The sequence below is a fragment of the Chiloscyllium punctatum genome, chromosome 9, assembly GCF_047496795.1.
Source record: "Chiloscyllium punctatum isolate Juve2018m chromosome 9, sChiPun1.3, whole genome shotgun sequence".
Lineage (NCBI taxonomy): Eukaryota > Metazoa > Chordata > Chondrichthyes > Orectolobiformes > Hemiscylliidae > Chiloscyllium > Chiloscyllium punctatum.
The window spans coordinates 39,113,796-39,129,767 of record NC_092747.1 but is presented as its reverse complement, the minus strand read 5'-3'; the positions used below and the strand labels follow the sequence as shown (position 1 = coordinate 39,129,767).

The 15,972-nt window shown below is 39.4% G+C and overlaps 1 protein-coding gene and 1 long non-coding RNA gene across 7 annotated transcripts in view; one reads left to right on the top strand and one right to left on the bottom strand.

Annotated features, from left to right (window-relative positions):
* Positions 1-15,972, top strand: part of LOC140481308 (microtubule-associated tumor suppressor candidate 2-like) — a 452,512-nt gene that overhangs the window by 138,434 nt on the left and 298,106 nt on the right. For all 6 annotated transcript variants that reach the window (XM_072577285.1, XM_072577280.1, XM_072577282.1 and 3 more), the window contains one exon: positions 10,744-13,846. In XM_072577285.1, coding sequence (XP_072433386.1) covers positions 11,147-13,846 — 2,700 coding nt within the window. In that variant the 5' untranslated portion in view covers positions 10,744-11,146. The remainder of the gene's footprint in view (positions 1-10,743; positions 13,847-15,972) is intronic.
* LOC140480998 (uncharacterized) lies at positions 891-6,264 on the bottom strand. The gene is made up of 3 exons (XR_011961446.1): positions 6,178-6,264; positions 5,301-5,404; positions 891-3,137 (listed from the first exon to the last, which is right to left on the bottom strand). It is a non-coding gene; the product is annotated as an uncharacterized lncRNA (long non-coding RNA).

The window sequence follows — 15,972 nt, the reverse complement described above, 5'->3', positions numbered from 1 at the left end:
TTCATGAAGCTTGCCTCAGCCTGTGTTAACTACGGACAGTTTTACACCAGAGTTTTCTCATTTTTGAAACCACTTCTGTCCATGATAGTTCAAGATATTAAAATCTTATCAATAGTTAATATTGAAAATCAATGGTCCAACTTTTATCATATTCATAATAGTTTTCACCTAGCATTGAGGCCAATAGAAGAGAATGATTTTATTATTCATCTACAGTGACTAGTAAGTATTGATATATTTAGGTTTTTTAAGAAAGCTGATGGTAATTGCATGGCATTTGGGTTGATGAGACTCCATGTTGTCCTTAGTAGAAGAAGATTGGAACGGATCACAGTGCTTTATGTAGCAGCAGAAATGCCATGTATTAAACACTATTATTACAGTGATATTCATGAACTGACTAACAACAAATAAATCCACTTATTACAGTATATACTCGAGTCATAGTCAATCTCATGGAAATGCAGACCCCTACTTTTGGCCAAACAACCTGGAATTTTCCACATATCTCATGTAAAAGTTGACCTTAGTTCTTCACAGATAATAGATCATCACTGGTTTATGAGTCAGTGTGCTGGCTGTCACGTCCCGCTCCAGAATTCCAGTCTGCCGGTTGTTCCGCTCTGCTCCCGGGTCTTCCAGTCCGCTGGCTGTTGTGATCCCCTCCAGGTTTTCAGAATTACCATAATTCATTGTTTATTTCTCTTTATTCGTTCAGAGATCAGTTAAGCTTCTGCTAATGATACAGTATGATTTTGACAGGCATGAATTTCAACCCCTCAAAAGTAGCATCCATATAATTGTTGACCCCATAAATTTAACCTTAAAAAGTAGTAAACATTTTGATTATTACTCTAGTATATACGGTATTTATTTTTTAAAAAGTCCGTTCCTTCTTATGCTGTGGACATGAAATATTTACTATTGTCCAATAGTAGAGCTGAGAAACAGTACTCATTTATGTATGCAGTAAATCATTCACACATTCACCTTCATCAATATTTCCTTCATTTCAGACCATCAAACAATGCAGAGAAGTTTTACTACTCTGTTGCCTGGTTATGTTTTGGAGTATATCATTTATTTGTTCCAGGATTTTACATAGCAATTTTTAAAATCATTTAATTTATGAAAGAGACTGCAGTAAATGTAAATAAAACAATTCTTGCACTTCTTTTAGTTGCCATGTGTACATCTGAATCTATAATACCCAATAAACAATTTAGAACCTTTAGTGGGAAATGAATGCTTTGCGGTTCGGAGAAATACAATCTGATTATAAATGCAATTTACAGATTAACAGGCAAAGACTACTGGCAATAAAGATGCATTGAATTTACAGAGTCTGAGATCAGATCTCAGGCCATGTGGCATGAAACTTGTAATTATCATGTTGTTTACCCAGATCATAGAATAATTGCTATGTGAAGTGGATCAGGTCATTGCTGAGCAGGTGCTGAGCTTTGCTGATGACACCTTCCATCATTTTACTGATCAGAATAGACTGATGGGGCTGGGATTGGCCAAGTTGGATTTGTCCTACTTTTTATGTACAGGACATACCTGAGCAGTTTTCCACATTGTTGGGTAACTGTCAGTATTATACCTGTACTGGCGAGCTTGGCTAGGGGAGCCAGAAGTTCTGAAGGACAAATCTTTGCTACTATTGCTGGAATGTTGACAAGGCCCATAACCCTAGCGGTATCCAATGTCTCCAACTGTTTCATGATATCACATGGAGCAAATTAAATTGGCTACTACTGGCATCCGTGATGCTGGAGACCACTGGAGAAGGTCAAGATAGATCATTCACTCGGCACTTCAGCCTGAAGATTGTTGCAGTAAGTTATTTAATTGGCCATCGCCATTCCTGACAGGATGGGCCAGGACTGAAGAGCTTGGATCTGATCTGTTGGTTGTGGGATCAATTAGCTCTGTCTATCACTTGCTGCTTATGCTGTTTGGCATTCAAGTAGTCCTGTTTGGTGTCTTCACCAGGTTGACACCTCATCTTCAGGTATGCATTGTTCTGCCCTTGGCATGCCTTTCCTGCACTCTGTATTGAACCAGGGTTGATTCCTTGGCTTGATGGTAATGGTTGAGTGGGGCATATAGCATGAGATTACAAATTGTGCTGAAATACAATTCTGCTGCTGTTGATGGCCCACAGTGCCTCATGGATGCCCAGTCTTGAGTTGTTAGCTCTGTTTGAAGTCTGGCCCATTCAGCATTGTGGTGGCACCACACAACATGATTGGCATTATTCTCAATGTAAAGACCGGCCTTCATCTCCACAAGGACTGTGTGGTGGTTGCTATTACCGATACTGTCACAGATTGATACATTTGCAACCAGCAGATTGGTAAGGATGAGGTCAAGTATGATGGCAGCACAGTGACTCAGTGGTTAGCACTGTTGCCTCACAGCACCAGAGACCTATGTTCAATTCCAGCATTGGGAGACTGTGTGAAGTTTGCACATTCTCCCCGTGTCTGCATGGGTTTCCTCCGGGTGCTCCAGTTTCCTCTCTCAATCCAAAGGTGTGCAGGTCAGGTGGATTGGCCATGCTAAATTGCCCATAGTGTTCAGGGATGTATAGGTTAGGTGCATAAGTCAGGGGTAAATGTAGGGGAATGGGTCTGCGTGGGATACTCTTCGGGGATTTGGTGTGGACTTGTTGGGCTAAAGGGCCTGTTTCTTTGCTGTAGAGATTCTTCTTCTATATTTTCTCTCTAATTGGACCTGCCACAGACATAGTCTAGCAGCTGTGTCCTTTAGGACCTGACCAGATCAATCAAAGTGCTGCTGCCGAGCCACACTCGGTGATGGACATTGAAATCCCCCACGTGGACGCCCTTGCGAACTTCAGTGCTTCCTCCAATTGTGGTTTAGCATGGAGGATTGATTCATCAGCTGAGGGATAATGTCACATGGTTATCAACAGGAGGTTTCCTTGTTCATGTTTAACCTGAAGCCACAAGACTTCATGAGGTCCAGAGTCAATGTTGAAGACTCCTAGGGCAATTCCCTCCTGACTGTATACCACTGTCCTGCCACCTCTGCTGGGTCTGTCCTTCCGGTAGGACAGAATATACCCAGGGATGGTGATGGTGGTGTCTGGGACTCTGTAAGGTTTGCTGTGGCAAAGACAAAGACTTGAAGCAACAAGTATACACACATTAAATTATGACATAATTAACTTGCAGTGGCATTGTGGCTCAGTGGTTAGCACTGCTGTCTCATAGCGCCTGGGACCCAGGTTTGATTCTAGCCTCGGGCGACTGTCTGTGTGGAGTTTGCACGTTCTCTCCATGTTTGTGTGGATTTTCTCCAGGTGCTCTGGTTTCCTTGCACACTCCAAAGATGTGCAGGCTAGGTGGATTCGCCATGCCAAATTGCCCTGTAGCATCAAGGGATGTGCAGTCTTGGATGGGTTAACCATGGGAAATGTGGGTTGAGTCTGGGTGGGATGATATTTGGAGGGTTGTTGTAAATTTGATGGGCTGAATGGCCTGCTTCTACACTGTAGGGATTCTATGGTTAACTGTGCTGGATATGGGGCTAGAATAAGCTAATAGCAAGTTAAAAGGAGTTTTGTTCACGAGGAGAATAAGATTGTATAAGGCTCAAGTGATTTTGGGGAACAAACTGCCAAATCTTATTTCGGTGAAGAAAGAAATGAAAGTGTTTGCCTTGGTGAATTGTGTCTAGTCATTTGCTTAATATATCTGTAAACTGGAGATTAATTGATTTTCTACAGCACCTTGGGATGAGCCATTCGTGTCAAAGCTCACTACTCTGATAGCCTTGACAAGAAGTGGTGAAGGGAGCTGGAGGTCAGATTCCACAAGACAGCATTACTTTCTTTGCCTCTCTAGTACAGTGGAACCTGCAAAGGTTTTCCCTTGAGCATGCCAAGGACGGTGTACCTCTGACTATTGACAGAGCTCATGGACACGGGCTGATGCATGGTTGTTGTGCTGGGCTGCAGTTAAAATGTGCTTGCTATTCATGTACGTTGCTATGGTGACATGAAACAGATTAGTGCCATTGCTCTGGTTTATACTGAGTGTGTGCAGTTTGAACGGTTCCCACTGAGTGAGGTAATTTATCATTGATGCTTCACCAGTTGATTTATTGTGTGCTTTCATGCTGAAAAATTAGTACCATTTTTTAAAAAAGTTATTGCCTTGTAGTCTACAGTTTGGAAAACGTACATAATGCAAGTGATGTTTGCAGGTATTGTACAATGCAGAATTGTTACTTTTGTGCTTTTGATAGATAGAATCAAAATCTACAAAACATTGGAGTGTTTTTGATAAGCACAGATTGCTATTCAGTTACATCTTGGCTGACCTGTATCTCAATTCCGTTCACCAACATTCCATGATACATCAAGTGAATAGATTTGTACCTAGCTCAGTCTTGAGAGCTCCAATTATTCTTGCATCCATAATCTTTTGGGAAGATTTTTACCACCTTTTTGTAAAAGAATTAATGTTTCCTGATCTTCCTTCTGAGTTATCGAGATCTATTTTGCGGTTATAACTGGAGGGGGTGCAAAGGAGAGTATTGCCACAGTATTCAGCTATGAGGAGAGGCTGAATGATTTCAGATTTTTTCTTTAGTGCAGAAAAGGTTATGTGAGGCATGAGCAGGGTGAGTAGAAAGCAGTCATTCCCCTTAGTTGAAGGGTCAGAAGTGCAAAACAAGAGGATTAGAGGGAATTTGAGGAAAAACCCATTTTGATCCAAAGGGTGATGGGATCTGGAATCTGTGAGGGTAGCTGTGGTGGGAAACCTTTAAAATGTACTTGGATGAGAACTTGTAGTGTCATAACATTCAAGGCTATGGGCCAAGTGTGGGAAAATTCGACTAGTGTAGGTAGTAATATATATTGACAGTGCAAACTTGATGGGCTGAAGGGCCTTTTCTGTACAATATGATCCCATAAACCCTTGTTCATGACTCCTGTGCTTGCTGATATCCTTTCTCTTCATCTACCTTTTAAGTTCCTTGATCAGATCGACTCCCAGTCCTCTAGAGTGAAGCTAAACATATGCAACCTATCATCAAAATTTTACTAATTTAAAAGATTTGTATAATACCTAAAACAGGTAATCGCTTTAGATACATGACAATAGATCTGTTTTAAACTGGAGTGGTTGCATTGCCAGTTTTGAGATCATTACCTGTACAATTCATTGAAATCGAGACCACTGTACATCTTCCTGATTGATGGATGAATTGTCCAAACCAGTGTCACTTATCTTTATAGATAAATCTGGAACTTAACCAACCTGTGGCTCGAGCAAATTGACGTCCAAACTGTTGCAAAGTTGGCTGTAGAGCTGTTTGTTGTAGCTGGGAGTATCTTGATTCAACTTGCTCCATCACAGCCCGTCTGGAAGTCATATTATAAAACTAGCTAAAATATTGATTACGCCGTTTGATAAATCTGTGTTGGGGTCATTCAGTTTTCTCAGGCAATATTTTAATGGGCATCATCGGGACTAGACATTCAAACAATTGTTTTAAATTGAAGAGATCAGTCAAAAAAAAATCTACCCGATGTTAATCTTTTTAACAGTTTGATCGTTAACATAAACATTGCAGCTGCAGTTGATTTCAAACTTCAAGCATCAAGACCAACTGCTTACTGCTTCTGGCTGTGCTACAAATGTACAATGTATGGCAGCAAGCAAACAGTATTCCTGGATGTAGTACAGTCTATAATTTGTGCCCACTCTTCAATGTGTCTTTCCTGTGGAATAGCAAATGTTAAAATTGTGCAGATTAAGAAATATTCAAATTTATTTTAGACACCTGGCTGACGGCCAAAGTTATGGAATAAATGAGGGGGCCAGAATAACAGGTAGTGAAAGAAACGTCCAATTTGCAGAGACAGCAACTGATGAGTGATAAGCAAACAAGATATAGAAAAAGAACATTGTCTTCTGCTGTTTTGTCTAGTTGTAGAATTTTAATGAAATATTTGTAAGGCTTGCCTTCTATAAATACATCGTACTCCACTGCGGTAGCTGACGATTCCCTTCCAGCAGCCCCAACACTTACCCCACCCCCACCCCAACAGCAGATGTCGCCCACACCCCCCACAGCCACACATACATGTATACATCTACTCATGCACATAGGCACCCTGCATCTTTTTGTTACCTTGAAGCATCCTCCCAAGGGATTGCTCAGCATTCAATTAGAAGTTCCCAGGAAGGGAAGAGGGCAGAGCTGACCTCTTCTTTTTCCTCACGCTGAATTGCCTTCTCTGTTGAAATCACAGGAGATTTATTCTTAGAGTAAGGAAGTGACGTAAATTTCAAAACAAAAATATCTTTGCTGTATTGAGGAAGAATGTGTTGTTTTTAAAATGAAAATGATTCAAATCTAATCAGCTCTCTTGGAAGTGTCTATTCTGAGTTGCATTCTTACTATGAAATGTGTTTGAAATTTTGGAGCAGGTAGAGAAGATATATATCACAGTGTAAATGTATTTAGTGATTAGGTAATCACCATGGATGCAATCTGTCTTTTGCACTTATGTTGCATATGCGTGGGGCTACATACGACACAAAGGAAATTAAATATATTCACTGTGAAATATGATTTTATGAAAATCTATTTTTGAAAATATTTAGAATTTTCTATCCATGTTGAAGGATAAATTAATTACCTGATTTGTTGAAGCAAAATTCCTTTTTGTTTGAACTGGAAAATAAAGCGTTTTGCCATAGTCCATTATTCTAGCAAAAAGAAAATGATAATTTCTTCACATGGCTGAGACAATGAGGCTGCCTTGATCCTATACCAACTGTATCATTTGAACATGATTGGTACCTCAAGCACAAATTAAAAGTTTTTTTTCTATTCAGTGCAGTTTCAAATAAAAATCATTTTCAATATATTTCCTAGGAAAATTATTAAATCAGATACTTTGGCCATATAGATACATATTCAAAGGGAGGGATACCCCTTACATTATGAGGGTGAAGATTTACAAAAGAATAGATCAAATGTGATGAGGCTTTCTCAAGTCAAGTTTAAGTCCCAGGCTATAATATGATCTCAAGTGATCATCCCAGAGAATATTTTAAGACCGAGGCCTAGCAAAAAGAAACCAGGACTCTGGATCTGTTCTTATTTTTGATAGATTCTATTTTTGCTGAATGGGCGAGGGAAAGGGATAGGAAGTGATGCACAGATCTAATCCAGCAGGGGGATTTGATTTCCGCGCAGAGTTTAAATAGAAGCTATATTTGTTGGAGAGAGGTCTGCTTCCTACAGTGTGTAAATTACGATTTGTAAGATCAGGCATGAATGTGCAGCAATCAAGCTGTAAACTAATTTAAAACCTCTATTCTTTAAATTTAGAAAATAAAAGCCAGCTGTAATTTAAATTTGAAGGAAAAACACAGCATTGGCAATTTCAATAGCTATTTGTTGATATAAGCCTTCGGCTGTCATTACAATATTGTCGTTGCTTGACCGTTTCTATAATCCTCCAGTATCACAGTGGGGACCTGATTATTTATAGTTTAACTGATAGCTCCAAGAGTTTGTTAAGGGATTGATTTTCTTTAATGTGGGGCTATATACATGATGTGTGTTTTTCTTGGAATGAAAATCTGGTCATTTGAAATTGTTTCTTTCGAGGAAGGTGTTCCATGTCTGGAATCTTTCCAACATTGTGTATGTGGCTCCATAGTGAACATTTTGAATCCAGGTTTCTGAACTGGGCCTTTCCTGGACAGTGATATTGACAGAGAGGGCATTAACAGGAATCCTGGGCACAAAGTATATTTATTTTGTCCATTCAACGGTCATCAAAGGTGTATGCTCTGATGAAAACTGATGTTGAATAGGGTGGGCACAGAAATAATAGCTTGAATAGATGATTTGGCCTCTCAAGGCTGCCCTCCCACTCAATATAATTATGTTTCATCCTCTACCTCAGCCTTACTCAATCTTTCCCCCTTGTATCCCTTGATTCTCTGAGAAAAGTTAAGAAAATCTATTTTTCTCAGTCTTGAGTATACTCAGCGAAGGAGCATCCATAACCTTTAAGGGTAGATTCATGACTCTTTGAAAAAAAAAATTCCCCCAATCACATTCCTAAGCCTCTTACCCTGAAACTGTGCTTCTTTATTCCAGATTCCCCTGTCAAGAAAAACAACCTTTCAGTCTCTATTCTGTTCAGCCTCTTCATAATCTTGAAGGTTTCAATTACCGATTAACTCTCGGTCTTTTGAACCTTTAAGAATGTTACCCAATTTACTCAGCCACTCATCCTAGGACAAGCTTTCCAACCCTGGACTAATCTTGTGAACCAATCAGCCCGTTCCCAGTGAATTGCCTTTCATAAAGTTATTGCAATGTTGGGAGTAGCTTTGTGACTATTATTAGCTATAAATAACAAAAATACACACATAAGAAACTCTCCATGGTGGATCCTAATGTTCAAAGCTGTCCAGATAAGGGGAGAAGCAGCTTTGAAGGAATTGCCAAGGGGCCAGACATGTGACAGGAACGAATTTCTGTCTGGTGATGATCTTGACACCGATACCAGGTTTGGAATAATTTATAAACCTGGAGAGAATATGCTGTGCCGGTAAACACCTTTAATCTAATAATTACCACTGAGCATGTGCATAAGGAGTTACGTCACAAGGACATTAAATCACATGGAACAAGGGCCTGAGTCTGGAAAGCTCCAGAGATGTCCTTTTTTTTACCATATCCTGTGAATATAGTGAGTTAATATTTATTATTAAACAAAACCACTGACAAGGGTTTGAATCAGCTTCCATCATCACATCTGACCTGACCTGACCTTATGTCCCTGTTTTTGCTGCCGAAAACTTGGATTAACACTATGCCTTTTGCAAAATGGAAGCATGAAACACAGAGTATCACAATAATTTAGATAGCATCCTGTGCTATCACTTTGGAAAGACTGAACGACTTATATTAGTAATCAATTCCTTAGACTCCTGAGACTGGTTCGTTAGACCCAGCAGTGAGGCTTGTGCTGGACTGAGCAGGCATAGGGACCAGTGAGTTTATCCAGTGTTTCTATCAGAAATCCTATGGTAACTCTGAAATCTTTCAGAGCTTTCCCCAAATTGCAGCCGGGTGCCTACTCCTTTACTCCCCACATGGTTTGGAGCATGCAAATTAGGTGGAAACTTGCTTATTTCATGCTCTTGTGAAATTGCAACACTCCCAAAGCAATTAACCGTCAGAAATAGGAACAGGAGAAGACTGGACAGCCTTTCAAGCCTGCACCACCCTTCAATAGGATCATGGCTGACCCGATGTTCTTCAGCCTCACTTTCTTGCCTTCCCCATAACCCCTGATTTCCCTACTAATCAAAAATCTATCTACTTCAACCTTATCTCTGTGGCAAGGAGCTCCAAAGACTCTCAACGCTCTGAGAAGAAATTCCTCCTTATCTCAATCCTAAAGTGGTGCCCCTTTATTCTGAGGCTATGCCCACTGTTATCTATGAGGGAAAACATCCTCTCAGCCTGTCAAGCCCCTTAAAAATCCTGCATGTTTCAATGAGATCACCTCTCGTTCTTCTAAACTCCAGTGAGTACAAAACCAACTTGTTTAACTTTTACTCGTGAGACAATCCTTCCATATCAAAGGTCTTCCTGTTGAACCTCCTCTCAACTGCCTCCAAGGTAAAGACTTCTTTCCCTCAGTAAGGGGACCAGAACTGCTCTCAGTACGACAGATATGGTGTCACTAGCACCTTGCACAATTGCAGTAAAACTTCCCTGTTCTAATACATCAACCCCCTTGAAATAAGGATCAACATTCCATTAGCCAACCTGATTACCTGCTGCACCTTTGTGTTAACTTTCTGTGCTGAGATTAAGAAACACTGAGATTCAGTAAACCGCGGAACCAACGTTTTCTGCCCAATGAATGGTTTTAAATAAGAATTCAAACTAAATGTTGACAGGGGTAGTTTCTTTTGTCACTGGCAAAACTTTAACTCTAGCCAAAAATGCTCAGCAGGTTTTTAGTGACACCCCCCTCCCCAGCATAATCCGTATTATGGCCATGTTCTGCCCTTCATTTGGGAGAGGGCAGCTATGGATTTTTAAGTGCTGAATAAATACTTTGTTAGTTTGATCTGAGGCAGTGACATTTTCGGGGTTACACTGCAAAAGCTCGAGCGTTGTAGTTGCATTTAATTATTTATTCATTGTGGCACCTACCGTATATTGTTGTCAGCACAGCTGCTCTTTGACATTCTAGAGATGTCTTTGCTGTGTTCAGAAAGGTACTGCATTAAAAAGAAAAGGAAACTAAGAGAGATAACCAAAAGCCACAACAACAACGATTTAAACTGTAACTGGTGGAATTTGAATTCTAGTACAAGGTAAATCACAGTAAAATTTTACTGATATTGCATCAAAATTGAAAATTATTTGATCTTGCCATGATCAGAGGTGAGTTAGTGATGCATGAATAACCAAGGGATGGTTTCTGTTCCTGTACTAGACTTTACAATAGAGGCTTATTTTCCTGGCTGTTGGTCTTTTAGGTTGGGTGTTAGAGCATGAAATTAAAGCTGACTCTGTACCTGTAGTTTTAAATTCCGCTGGGTTCATCAGGTATTTTCTTGCAAGATGGTGGGTAAAAATAGTTTGTACACTTGGCTAACGCTCTGAACGGAGAGATTGATGGTCTGTTTCTGTATATGTTTTTTACAGGTTCCACAAACCAACTGGTCACGTTTTGAAAGAATCTGAGAAAATCTTACAAGAGGAAGTGGAGCGAAAAGGATAAATAAACTGGTTTGTTGTGGAGTGCAAAATTAGCATTTAAGGGATGGCAAAGTGAACAAATGAATATGAAAGAAAAGATACATGAGTGAAAAAATCCACAGTGAGAAAAAGTTTGAAACTCTTGTAAAGCTCCACATTGGCTGAGGAAAGAACATTTTATCAGTACATTCTGTCTCATGAGCTACTTTTATTAACAAGTTATCATTGTCAAGGCGAAGTATATATTACTTTCCATTTTAGGGAAACCGAGACATTGGAGACTTTTTCATCACTAACAATTCACAAGTAATCCAAGAATATAAAACTGAAAAGGGAAGGAAGACTGAAAATGACTTCTTCAGTTCAGAATAGCACATTCTGCACTGACAAAGAAGGCAACACAAAGGAAGTAGAGAATAACAATCAACAACCAGTAGGAACAGATGGAGACACCAATGCAAATGAAATAGCATCACAGACTCTTCTAACGGAAGAAAGACAAGAGAGCCCTAACCTAACAGCTGGTATTGTGAATGAGCATCTCCACATCACACGGAACACAACCATACCAGAAGAATTTCTGGCAGACCCTGTGAGCCAAGGTAGGGAGTCTCAATCAGCTGAGGTCGGGAATCACTCAAACAGAAGCAGAAATCTGGAGTTTTCAGAGCTTCGTATGTGTGATCAAATTGAAACTGTTGAATTGGATAATACAGAATATGCCCAGCACCATGAAAAAGTTTGCAGCTTGCAGTTCCCCGCAAAAGAAGATCAGAAATCTGGTACAAGTAAAATAATTAGTGTTTCTCAAATTCAAAAGGAATGGTATACCCTGCGAAGGCAGCCTTATGCTGCTGGATCTGCTGCAGAGCATCAATGGCTAAAGAAAAGTGTATCAGATGATGATGAAAAAATGCACAGTATGCAATTGCCACATGAGGAATCTTCATCTTGCAGTTCACTACAGAAAGCTACTAAGATGGATGGATCAGTAGACACCAGTGCATCCAAAGATAATGGTATTGGGTGTTTGCCAGATGGTGTCACAGTGACTGACCGTTGTACTGATTCATTGAACTTTCAGGAATTCTACATAGATATCAATAGTAGCACTCATGATTCACAAAGGGAATCAGAAGATCTATTCAAAACTATTTCTCCATCTGATCCATCTGACTTGACCTCAGTTGAAACAACTGGATTTCATATCAACTCAGTTACCTCAGAAAATAGAATGTCAGCCCCAAAACTGCAAGCAAATGTAGCAAGGCCACTTAACCTTCTCAGTGTAAGTCCATCACATTGTGAAAATATAGTATCTACCACAGCTTCAAGTAATGATCTATTGGTGGCTATAAATAAACCAGAAACCCAGACAAACCTGAAAGTATTATCTGATCAATGTAACACAATTGATGCACACAGCGCTACAGTTAACCCGCAGGAGAGTGGTGAATTTTTGCCTGAAATAACAGTTCAGAGCAGGAGAAGTATTTCTGAAGTAAAGGAGAGAATTGATCCTTGTGATGTTAGCCAGCAGTCACTCACTCTGCTTCCTGCAGAGACAGCCAAAATAGAGAGCTCAAAAGAACAATGTCTTATAAGTCCCAGTGTTGAAGAAGACCAGCCCTTAGTCCAACAGGTGGAATGTTATACTGGTGATAATCCAGTACCTGGAAACAATTCTTCAGTATTAATGAGACCGGGTTATAAAAACAGAATTGTCAGTCCATTACAAAATGAATTATATAGTATTCACGATTTCACAGAAGCAGCTGAACGTCTTGGAAGTTCCATTTCCAGTGCTACTAGTAATGTGGCCAGCATGAAATCTACTGTTTCCAAACCTCCAAGCACTACCCACCAGGCAGATAATGACATTGAAAGGGATAAACTGCCAGTGACAGGAACTAATGACCTTTCAAAGCAAGAATTTATCAGCCTTCATGAAGCATTTGAAATTATTGATGGCAGGAAAGAAGACAGAAGGCAATCTTTTGGGAGTGGCAACATTTCATCAGAACACAAAGCAGTTGACATGAAAAGCATTTCTAGTGTGACAGAAAAGGACAATTCTGAAACCCTTAACATTGCACAATCAGAACTGTCAAAGCACCATCCTTCTGTGTTAAGTAGAGATACAGGCATGGGTGCATTGCCAAGACAAGGAGTTAGTCTTGATCAGAATGATGGTGATTGTTCTGTGAAAAAGACAGACAGCTTTTCGCAAAGGAAAAAAAATGAAATAAATAGCAATGTTATAGTAATTGGAGAAAAGCAGCTCACAAAGATTTCTGAAGAGCTCCAGCACTCTGAGAACCCAGTAGTCTCTCAGACTGTAAACCCTGCAATTGCTACTTGTGCAGAGGTTCAGCAGCTGGTAAATATGAAAGCTACCAGTCAGTCCTCCGATTCTGGTTTTAAGGAAACCTCGCTGCTTAATGCTGGGACATCGTCAGAATCTTCGCCACCACACCCAATAGGGGACATGCAGACAATGAATTCATTCTCTAAAGCTTCTGATAAAGTTGTTTGCAGCAGTGGAATCCCAAAACCAATACTACAGCATCCCAGGACTGTTCTAACAGATAAAGGAGAGATAGAAACAAATTACCAACCCATGCCTGAAGGAAAGACTGAAGCTAAACCCATTCCTAAACCCAAATATGTAAGACCTAAAATTATAACATACATTCGAAAGCCACTTCAGGTAAAACCACTTGATGCTATCCATGATGCTCTGGGACTACCTCCAAAACTTTCTACGTGGACTGAATCAGTTTCTAAACCTTGCATTTCTAAAGAACACAAGACCTCTGTGTGTGAAAATAAACCTCTCTCTGTGCTCAGTGTTCCTGGGTCTGCTCATGACAGATACAGACCAGAGTTGCAAAGAACTAAGATATATACAACTGGATTAATGGTGTCTGGAATCAAACCTCCTACTCAACAGACATTTCCCAGAATGATGGGAAAACCATTTCCTCCTTGCAGTGATGTTGCACCACAGAAAGCTCCTGAAACATTTACTCAGGAACGCATTTCTGAGGTAAGCTCAGTCGTGAACATGTTAAATTATGGGTGTTTGAGTTATCAAAGACAAATTTCAATTGGTTAACTTGACATTTCTCTTTTCACATTATCATCTTGTTAAGACAATAAGTGTTAGCTGGGTTTTAAGGATTATTCAGCCTGCCATACAAAAAGCATCAGCTGCATTAGGTAGCTAGATGGGAAAGTATTGAAAAGCAAATTAATGCAAATGTTGGAAGTCTGAAACAGCTTCAGAACAAAACATTAACTTTGTCACTGTCTCCCCAGATACTGCTTGATGTGCTGAGCATTCTCAGCATTTTCTGAAGTCATTGGTACTATATTAAAGTGACTTGGTTAGACTGGGGTCAATTCAAAATGTCCAGCTTTGCAGGCAAGACGGGAGAAATGCCAAATAATGAGAACCACATTCAGGAGAATTTGGAGATAGTCAGTTTATTTGCAACAAATGGCAGAGAAAGTAAATTACAGATAGTTCTAAAATGGCAAGAAATGGTGGTTTACAGGTAGGTACTTTACTGACAATGTGTTAGAATGGGAGAGAAGCCTTGGGAATATTGATGCACTAGTTAACCGGAGCCCAGTGTTTCTATGGAATAAAATAAGGCAAATACACTGTTAGAATTCAAAGTAATTGTCAGAATATTTAAATTGATATAAAAAAAACAATAAGATTCCATATGGCTTATGTGTGTGGTTGGCATGTGTAGAACTGCTCATTGGCAAATTCATAGGTAAATGCTTATCAAAGGGTTCTTAAAATCAGGTTACTCACAGTTCGTGGACTCAGCCTTCCAATTAAAGATAAGCCACATTGTGTTTTATTATCGAAATCAAACTTTTTAACATGTTAATGAGTAAATGGATGCACATAGTTCTCTTGCTACTCACTAGCAAGGTTCATGTCCTACTGCTCAAAACCTATTTGAAGAAATGGACATAGAGAATCTCATTTCTGCCGATCTACCCTGTTTTTGTTTTAATTGACTCACCAATGCCCTTGTTGTCAAAGTCTGGGAAGATTTTGCCCACTGTCTCTTTCGGTCTCTCACAGGGCTCATCCAGAGGGTAGGTTTAAAAACAACTAATTTCATTGATTTGATCAAACAATAAAAATCAATCAAAAAAACAGCAAGCCTGAAATCTCAGTTATTAAATAATACTTAAAAGAATCCCAAGCTTCCTAGGTCAGAGGAACAAAATATAATGTGAGCAAAAATAATGAAAATTCCAATATCTTTCAGGGAAAAAAAAGTCAAATTTTGTTTCACAGAAAAGAATAAACAAAAGGACATTGGGCTGGAGGATTTTTTTTAAAAACTAGTTATTAATAAACCAGAACTTACAAATAGCCAATTTCTTGAAAAAATATTTGTCAAATATAAAGGTTTGAAACCAGTTTCAGCACCAGGATTTATTGCTATTGATCAGTTCCTATGCATGCAACATACCTGGAAGAGGCATTTTCTGTACAGGCACCCCTCCCCCAACGTGAATGATGGTAAATTTCCTCCTGAATTGTTTGTTACAGCTTTTCTTTTTGTATTTTATTTTCCCTTAGATGAACTTGAATGCTGGTGAATGAAAGAGATTCAACTACTCTAAACATCATCATTGTATCATAAAATATTACATCCATGCCAAACATAGATTTTTACATATGTTGTTAATCTTTTTATAAAAGTTGTCTGAAAACAAACCTTGTTGAAATTCTGTTATAGAGGCAACTAAACCCCCCCTAAGTTTTGTGTTGTAAACAATTCAATTACATTATGTAAAAAAAGGTAATCCCTGAGAAAGCAATACAAAATAATAAAATAGAACAGGCATTGCAATCTGGAAACAGTCAAGTAACATCAGGTAGAAGATATGATGGCTTGATTTTTCTGATCTGTTTGGGCATCCCTACTTCGAACCCAGTTCAGATAAATTCCTGTCCATTTGCATGCCCAGATTATTTCTGGCCAAACTTGTGATGCAGAATCCATCACAACAGATGGAGTCCAGTAAACCATGCAAGCAGCATTGGAGTGTCCCAACCCAGCCATTGTGCCCATTTATAGCTGCTGTAAACTGGTAAGTAAATGGTTCAATGACCCAAAGCCTTTTTGACAGCTACTG